Source organism: Malaya genurostris, chromosome 3 (assembly GCF_030247185.1).
Source record: "Malaya genurostris strain Urasoe2022 chromosome 3, Malgen_1.1, whole genome shotgun sequence".
NCBI lineage: Eukaryota > Metazoa > Arthropoda > Insecta > Diptera > Culicidae > Malaya > Malaya genurostris.
Window position 1 is genome coordinate 128,637,271 of NC_080572.1, and position 9,845 is coordinate 128,647,115.

Below are 9,845 nucleotides of genomic sequence, written 5' to 3' on the forward strand. Positions count from 1 at the left end.
TTCCTCCTCAAATGTTGCTTTACCAGGGAATCGGTCAAAATTTGGATCAATCTGAGATTAACGACCTTGATGCTCCACTGAATCAGTTCGCACATTTGCCTTGGGGAAGATCTGATGGCTTCAGAATGGCCTACTTTTGCAGCAGATTTTAGACTAATGGACGAGTTTTGTTCAAGTTTGGGTCAATTTGCGACAAATCTTGCCAGGAACTCCAAATCCTAAAAGTTTTGATGGCATTTAAATCATAAATTTTTGGAATCTTTTTTTATTGGTAATTTCCAACCTTTAATGATGATATTTTTTTCCATAAATTCGTTTATTTCATAGGCAATATACATAAGTTTTTCTTCGCCGTGGCATCCACAATACATAGTACTTCAAACCTAATACATTTCGAATATCATATTATTAACATATGTTGGTATTCATTAGTTAATCTAAACATCATCAAGCTATTTGCTATTATAAATTACATTGAATAAAATACATTTATTTTGTAAATGATCTTATAATTATTTAGGTTTGTTTGTATCAGTTCATCACTTTTATTCAGCTGACTATTAGTTAAACTCAAGGAAGAGAAAGGGGTCTAACATAAAATAAAATTTAAATTGGAACTCCAATGGGCTTAATGAAACGATAAAGAAGTTTCATGTATGTAAGGTCACGACAAGCAAGCATGTCGCGAACTGGGACATTTAATAGTCTACCTTGGGTACGCTAGGAATTTATTAGTTGAGATCTGACATCACGATACTCCACGCATGTCCAAACGACATTATCAATATCGCGATAACCTTCGCCACAAGCACAATGATTAGTCTCGGAAAGTTCAATTCAAAGGAGATGTGCATCTAACGTGTAGTGATTGAACATGAGTCTGGACATCACACGAATAAAATCCCTATTCACATCCAGTCCCCTGAACCATGCCTTTGTCGATATTTTCGGAATAATTGAGTGCATCCACCGACCCAAATCATCTTTATCCCAAGAAGCTTGCCAGCTGGCAAGTGTTCTTTGGCGAGACGAGCTATAGAATTCGTTGAAAGCAATCGGTCTCTCATAAATTTTACCCTCAATAGCACCACGTTTGGCTAAAATATCGGCTCTTTCATTGCCTGGAATGGAGCAATGAGCCGGGACCCAAACTATTGTGATTTGATAATTATTATTCAATATTTCGTTCAGGCACTGTTTTATTTTGCTCATGAAAAACGGTTTATTTTTGCCAGCAGCGTTTGAGCGAATGGCTTCAATTGCACTCAGGCTATCTGTGAAGAAAAAATAATGGTTTGGAGATAATGTGACGATTACACTCAAACGATAATGACCTGCTGCTAACTCTGCTATATACAAATGCAGGTTCTTGAAGCCTAAATGAAGCCGAAACATTATTGTTGAATATACTAAACCCAATAGCACCTTCAATTCGTGATCCGTCCGTGTAGAATATTTCCTCATAGTCGATATGCCTGAACCTACTTGTAAATAATTTGGCGATTTCCATCGAGGTTTTCCGGGATTCCACGCACTTCGCGCTGGATGGATGTGTCGAAAAATAAAGTTGAGTCAGGGACGTATAGGAGGCTGTGACGGATAGGAATATATCTTGAAGGGTCGATTTTCTGTGACATATGGTTAAAATATACTGTCGTGAATTTTGTTTGAGATTGAAGCTCAACTAGCCTTTCGAAGTTATTAATAATCAGGGGATTCAGTACCTTACATTTTATTAGCAGTCGCGATGAAAGCTTCCAAAAACGATCTTTCAATGGAAGAACTCCCGTCAGAACTTCAAGACTCATTGTATGTGTCGAATGCATGCAGCCTTAAGCAATTCGCAAACAACGATACTGAATTCGCTCAAGTTTGATAATATGAGAGTTTGCAGCGGAACGAAAGCAAACGCATCCATATTCCATCACTGAAAGTATCGTTCTCTGATACAATTTTATTAGATCTTCCGGATGAGCACCCCACCAAGATCCTGTTATTGTTCGAAGAAAATTTACTAATTGTTTACATTTTGTTATCAGATACCTAATGTGTCCTGCCCACGTGCATTTGGAATCAAACCACACCCCGAGGTATTTGAAAGTCAAAACCTGTTTGATAATTCTTCCCATCATATGAAGCTGCGCGGGATCATGCTTTCTTGAAAAGACTACCAGCTCTGTTTTCTCCGTAGAGAATTCGATACCCAGATGAACAGCCTAAACAGACAAGTTATCTAAGGTATTTTGCAATGGTTTTTGCAGATCAATAGATTTTGGTCCAGTAACTGAAACCACGCCATCATCTGCCAATTGTCTTAGTGTGCATGGGGTTACTAGACAGCTGTCAATGTCATTCAAGTAAAAGTTATAGAGGAGTGGATTGAGGCATGAGCCTTGCGGGAGACCCATGTAGCTAATTCTGAATGTTGCCAAATCGCCATGTGAAAAATACATGCATTTCTCTGACAAAAGGTTGTGCAAATAATTATTTATAATTGCTGGAAGTCCATGTTGATGGAACTTGTCTTAGAGAACATCAATGGAAACTGAATCAAATGCTCCTTTAATGTCTAAAAATACAGATGCCATTTGTTGTTTTTGAGCGAAGGCAATTTGGATGTCAGACGAAAGTAATGCAAGGCAATCATTCGTCCCTTTATTTCTACGGAAGCCAAACTGAGTATCTGACAACAAACCGTTCGTCTCGACCCAAGTGTCGAGAGGTCGAAGAATAATTTTTTCGAACAATTTTCTGATGCAGGACAACATTGCAAAGGGTCTATATGAGTTGTCGTTGGAAGCTGGTTTCCCCGGTTTTAGAATGGCGATAACTTTCACTTGCATCCAGTCAGGTGGAACAATATTTTGCTCAAGAAACATGTTGAACAATTCCAACAAACGTCTTTTTGCGAGGTCGGGTAGATTTTTCACCAAGTTGAATTTTTATTCTGTCCAACCCAGGAGCGTTATTGCTACAAGACATGAGTGCTATGGAAAATTCCATTAATGAAAAGGGGCTATCAATGGAACCATTATTTGGAGAAGACTCCCAAATAATGCTCTGCGTAGGATAGCTACATTTCTTGGGCCGAAGTATGCTCTTGTACTTGGTTTCTAAAATCAAGAATTTTTCAAAATTCTGAGTAGTTCCTCCTCCTAGTTTTAAAAAGGTCTTGCAAGCTATTTGTTTTCATCGGCTGTCAGACTTGCTTCAGTGACAACACCGTCAATTTCCACCTACTTCGATGGAATGTAAACTCTATATTCAGCAGCAAATAATTTACAGGTTACAATTTCGTTCGCTTGTTTCAAATCGTTAACACCAACTCGAATTTTATCTCTTTCAACTTTGAAGATTTTTACAACTTCAGAAAAATTTAATGTCAAATCCTTTGTAATTCGAATTAAATTTAATATCTTTTCTTTTTTTTTTCGAAAATAGACTATCCATGGCCCAGTGGTAGCCTCTGGATAATGTTTAGTCCTTGGAGTATTTAAGATCTTACTAGTATCCGAAATCGGATTCGGATGATCTTCCATGAGATCATCCATTACATTAACTGTTTTTTTTTGTAAATTCATAATATCAAAATGAAAACTTATGTATAGCAAAAATGTCAGTTATAAGAGAAATAAAAAAAATAAATTAAATCTATCTTGTTGCTGTCGTCTCTGTTCCTCTGTCGTAAAGAACGATGTGAAGCTCATCCAACGATTTCCAATTGGCAGTTTTTTGGTATCGTTTTCTGCTATCTCAGTTGCTCTGCCGTCGTTGTGGTCACCACTGAACTTGGTGTGCTGCCTGTACCTGACCCCAGGCACAGTGCTATTGCTTTTGGTGGCGATCGAATGTGATGCTTGCAGTGTAGCACCTCGCGATATATGTCGTCTCTTTCGATCCTACGCAGCTTACAAATTCTGGTACCTGGTAGATAAGCACTGGGTTGCTTTAGCACCTCTGTGGCTTTGCATCCCTTCGTCTTCGCACCTTTATGCGATGGCTCCTTTGTGTCTCTACACCTCTGTGCGTATGAACGGGATGGGCTTCGTTGCAAGCTTTCCAGTCGGGAAACGCCCCGAATATTGCCTTGGTGTTTAGCACCAGCAGTTTTAACTACCTGCAGCCGTTAACTCACGAGCCAGTATAATCGAAGCACAACCTCTTCGCTTGAATGGTTTTTACTGAGTGAACCTTTAATGATCCATTATTTCTATTAGTTAAAAAATGTAATTATTTACATTACTCATTTCTTATGTATATTTTTTCTTATAATCCTCAATATTAGAATAATATCCAATTCCGTTTTAAAAAGGGTAACATTTCACGAACATTCCAGCAATGTTGCTAAGCTCGCTCGTATTGTGCAAATAACTCTCACTCGTGTGCCATCAATACATCTAAAATTCCCGTGTGAGTGTGCATATTCCACCGCTCACTCTTTCGTTGGCCAACTCGTCGGCGTGCACTCTCTTACTGAAGCTGTTCTTCATAGATACTCACACTCTTACTCCCACTCATAATTTTGCTCTCATTCGTACTCTTATACCGTATTTGGTTTTAGTCCTATGCGCGGAGGATTAATATACAATCTGAGCATCATCGTCATCATTTTCCACTCAGCAAGCGACTATATTTTGTTAGTCGTTGAGCGTATATTAAACGGTATACTGCACGAAATAATCGTTCAGTTTTCAGGATCGGTTTGTTGTTGTTTTTACTTTGACAAAAATTGTACGGAAATTTTGTGCTATCTTCATATAGAAAGAAAATTTGTTGTTATTCTACATAAAATAGAAGTATTCTACAGGTATGTACTGTTCATTTAAATAAATGAGTGGATAAAAACTTTCTAAATTCTCCAGTAAAATTAGTCCAATTGGGCTCCAACTTCTCATGTTGAAAAAGGCTCAACAATGGACCTCTGTCTGCCAGATTTGTTGAACGAAAAAAAATGACGCTCGGTTCATTGGTCTGTTTCAAAATAAGGTATCGTCCAAATTTTGCGTGATGCGATTACTATCATACAGACGAAAACATTACTTTTCTCAGCGATGGATTAGCCAATTTGAACTAAATGAGGTTCAAATGAAAAGTCTTGAAGTCCCAAACGGATTTCCTGTATTTGATCCGGTATCAACTTCCGGTTGCGGAATTACAGGGTGAAGAATTTCAAAATGTTCATATTGTCACTTAAAGCTGAATAACGATTTCCGATTCCTGGTTCCCGGTTTTCGATTAACGGCGAGAGATAGTAATCATATACTGGAAAATGGATCTCACTCACATGCTGCAGCCTTAGCTTTCACTGTTTTCTTCAGATTCATTTTGTGGTGGATGGTCAAATAGCTGTTTCTCGATGCCTTCAACGATTTTGGAATACGTTTATTGATGATAGTTTTTAGATCTGAGCTCTCTAACTGTTATAGGAGATACATTAATTCCTGAAATCCCTTTATTGAACACCTCAACATTTTGATTCGTCAAATCATCCGCTAGATCACTATGTTGGGACATGCTAAGACCAGTGAAGCCGCTGATGGTATTTCTTCGAAATCATGTATCGATGTAGCGGTAGGTCATATATACTTATATATAATAGATCTCACTCACTTTTCTCAGCGATGGTTTGACCGATTTCCACAAACTTAGATTCAAATGAAAGGTCTTCCGGTCCCATACGGAATTCCTGAATCCGACTTCCGGTTCCGGTTCCGGAATTATAGGGTAAAGTGTGTTCAATATTGTACACTATCACTTAAACCGGCGAAACAAAAAACGTAAAAAAAATTCTAAACTGGTCTCAAAACTACACAAATCGATAGTCATTATCAGTAGGCAACTAAACAAACTGAATCCGGCTATGCTTGTTCCCGGTATCTGGTTCCGGAAGCACCGGAAATAGGATCTCACTCACTCTTCTCAGCGATGGTTTGACCGATTTCCACAAACTTAGATTCAAATGAAAGGTCTTCCGGTCCCATACGGAATTCCTGAATTTCATGCGGATCCGACTCCCGGTTTCAGAATTATAGGGTAAAGTGTGTTCAATATTGTACACCGTCACTTAAACTGGTGAAACAAAAACCGTAAAAAATGTTATAAACTGGACTCTAAACCGTTATTCCCAATCTTAGGGTCAATTGAAAGGTCTTATGGTCCTACCAAAAATTACTGCATATTTTCGGATGCAACAAACATTTATATCGTAATTAAGAGTGCGTACTAGTAGAGTTTGTATGTCATGTTAGTTGGCGGTTTCAACCATATAATAATAAACAATATATATATATATATATATATATATATATATATATATATATATATATATATATATATATATATATATATATATATATATATATATATATATATATATATATATATATATATATATATATATATATATATATATATATATATATATATATATATATATATATAGTGGCCGTACGAACCAACTTTGATTATACCGGTTCTCGGGTTCCGGTGCCGGAAGTGCATATAATAGTGAACCCACTTCGTTTTCTTAAGGATGACCTACGCAATCGAAGAACTGTTTTATTGTGTATATTATACTAGTTAATGCACAAACAATCTCTTGGTTTCTTTCAAAATCGAAGAGAAAAATTTTGAATAGAATACCACAATAATATATGTACTTGAGAAAGGCATCATTACACCACTAGGTGGATTAAAACAGGTTTTTTTCTATGTGGTGGTACTCCTTTGTTAAACCTGTGATTTTTATAAACCAGTGATTGTTCTTTGATTTTGTTTTCACAATATCTCGAAAACAACTACTTGCATCGTCTTGATGTCAGAGAACAATTTATTTAAAATTTCATGAGGATTCCAAAACTAATAAATTTGAATGAATTTAAGACGACTTAGATTTCTTATTGAGCACTTGCGTTCCACGCTACATCTGCACCCGATGACCTACAAAAATGTACCGGTAGTCGGACTTGGATAAAATTCAACAAATCACTTACAGGTCTATCAATGGTTTATTTGGTTACAGACTCTCATGTTCTACAAACTAGAGAAATTCACTAGCCAATATAAAGAGGTGCTTATATGGAAAAATATTGTTGAAATTAACATTTTTATGATCAGCATGCTTTTTCCGGAACCATGGGTTTGATTAGAATGAAAATTGGAATATTCTTATGGCATCTTAAGACCTTTCAGTACAATCTAAGATGGTGAAAATTGATTCAGCAATCTTCGAGAAAAGTTAGTGATATTATTTTCACATTTTTGGTGCATATCATTATGTAATTCTGGACCGGTAGTCGGAAGTCCAAATGAAATTCAGGGACTTTGTATGGGACCATGAAACTTTCAATTTGAATCTAAGCTAGTGAGAATCGGTTCAGGAACTTTGTATGAGACCATGGAACCAATCATCTTCGAGCAAAGTGGGTGATATTATTTTCACATTTTCGGTGCATATCACCCTGTAATTTCGGAATCGGAAGTCAGATCTGAATGAAATTCAGGAACTTCATAGGGGTTTGTGAAAATCGGTTCAGTCATCTCCGAGAAAAGTGAGTGACAATATTTGTCAAACACACATACATTTGCTCAGTTCGTCGAGCTGAGTAAAATAGTGTATGACATTCGACTCTCCGGGGCTTATATGAGAAAGACAAAAATAGTCCGGTCTATCGAATAATGTGTCACTATAATCAAGAACGGAAACAATTTGACCTTACTATGTCCAACAATCAAATAAATCCGCTTCTTAGTTGCAGAAATAATGCTAAATCATTGTAAATTATTTATATGTGATTGACTAAGACATAAAATAGTATTGCATTCCGCTCGAGATCTGCTGTCCCTGTTCGATAGCTTGACTTTAAGAGTAAGATGAAATTAGGTGTATTCGTTTCGAGTTTTCGCGTTGCTATAACAGCAGTAATTCACAATTTTCGAACATTTTTTTTCTGCGATATTGCTTCTTACAGCCATAGCGAAGATATTGTGTTCGATTTTATCACAATTCGTTGATCAAAAGTCGAGTAATCGATGAAATAATATGGTGACTTACTAATGTGATGACTATTGGTATAATAGACCTATTAAAATATATACATATAATTATACACATTTACATATTTTTTTTATTTTTTTTCACGTAGAACTGTGGTTGATCTTAAAGCACGTTTAGAGCGCATCGTCGGATTGCCCGCTGCAAAGATGCGATTATTTTACGTCGATCAAGATCTACGTGACTTGCAAGGGCTGGAAGAAATGAAGTATCCACACAAACGATTATATAGCTACAACATCCGTTCTGGTGACGAGATAATCGTAGACCAGAAACATTAACACACAAAAAACTAGTTCATTTTTCGTGTGTATTTGGAAGATTCAACTGAATACAGTAAAAATTGGACTGCCATTGACGCTTACAATGAAGCAAACATTTTAAATTTACATTCGCAGCTAAAAACAAGGCAATAGAAATTAATGTCACATAATAAACGCTTAGTATATTTGTAATGTTTTGTAATAATATTTTATTTAACAAAGCGTAGATTTATTCCTATTATCAGTTTATATTATATAACATTACTACTCTATGTATCACATATACACTTAAGTCTCTCTCAGTTTATTTTGCATGAAACGTCGAAAACACCACTCTCGAAACCAATACTTTCAAGTCGACTCTGAGACTTTCAAAACAAAAAAATTTTCGACATCAACAGGAGATCTCGACGTTTCATGAATTTTTAAGGCATCTGGGCCCAACATTTTTTCGTGAATTTTCAAAATTTTGCGGATTTTTAGAGAACTTCGACGTTATGTGGTTTTTCTAGGCGATTGTTTTGTGCGGTACGTATCTCCGGCATAAAAAAGACTTGTGTATATAGAGATTGATAAGAGGCTGATTGAAATAATGTCGGCAGCTATTCTTTGTGTTTGACTTGAATAAGTAATTTGTACTAGAACATTGATTAGGGGTGCAATTTTCAAATAATATAAGCTAGACTAACGCTGGTAACTTTATTACAATGCGTTTTGAAAAAAAAAGAAAAAGAGCCTTTAGATGTAAAATAATCTATTGTAATAAGTGAATGCGTATTCTGAAGAATTGTTCAGAAAATTATCGAAACAAAAGATAATCTATCCGTACTAAATGAAACAGGCATACTAATACTAATACTAAACGAAAATGTATATTGAAACAAAGTATCATATAATACATGTATTGTGATGAATTAGAAAAATAGTAAGAAAAGTGATAAGAAATATAAAAGAATATGCATCAATGAATCCTTCTTATTTTATGTCTAGCAATAATATCACATAGAGTAACAGTGAGTTCAATTCGCAATTCGAATACCTTAAAACTGAACATTGATTTAAAGTAGTTTGAAAAACGTTCCGTTTAGCGACTGAAAAAACTCATTACGGTACCGGCTACAGATTTCGGAAGCACGGGAATTAATTATCGAATTATAATCGAACTTACATCGATTTCTCAAAAATTGACAAATTGTCCCTGCAATACTGTTCTCATAAGTTGTCTTGTTAGTCTGTTAGTTAGTGTCTGCCTTCGAAAGCTATGCATTTTTTCCATCTTTCCACCAACTCACGAATACCACGTCGAAAGAGCTGGTCATCTTTTGAAGTAATCCAGTTGTCCAGAAGCTATTTTCACACATCTACATAACTATCGAAGTACTGCTCAGCAAATTACGCGAGACATCGATGAAAAAAATGATAGTCAGAGGAGGCCAAGTCTGAAGATTATGGCGGGTGGGACATCTGAGTTAAATGATGTTTTTGTCTGCTTTTCCTGTATTTTCTGGGAAGTTTTTGTGCAGTAAAAT

At 36.1% G+C, this 9,845-nt stretch overlaps 1 protein-coding gene across 1 annotated transcript in view; it reads left to right on the forward strand.

Annotated features, from left to right (window-relative positions):
- Positions 1-9,285, forward strand: part of LOC131439577 (tubulin-specific chaperone cofactor E-like protein) — a 66,403-nt gene extending 57,118 nt beyond the window's left edge. Inside the window, exon 9 of the mRNA XM_058610751.1 lies at positions 8,145-9,285. Coding sequence (XP_058466734.1) covers positions 8,145-8,334 — 190 coding nt within the window. The 3' untranslated portion in view covers positions 8,335-9,285. The remainder of the gene's footprint in view (positions 1-8,144) is intronic.
- Positions 9,286-9,845: the final 560 nt, after the last annotated feature.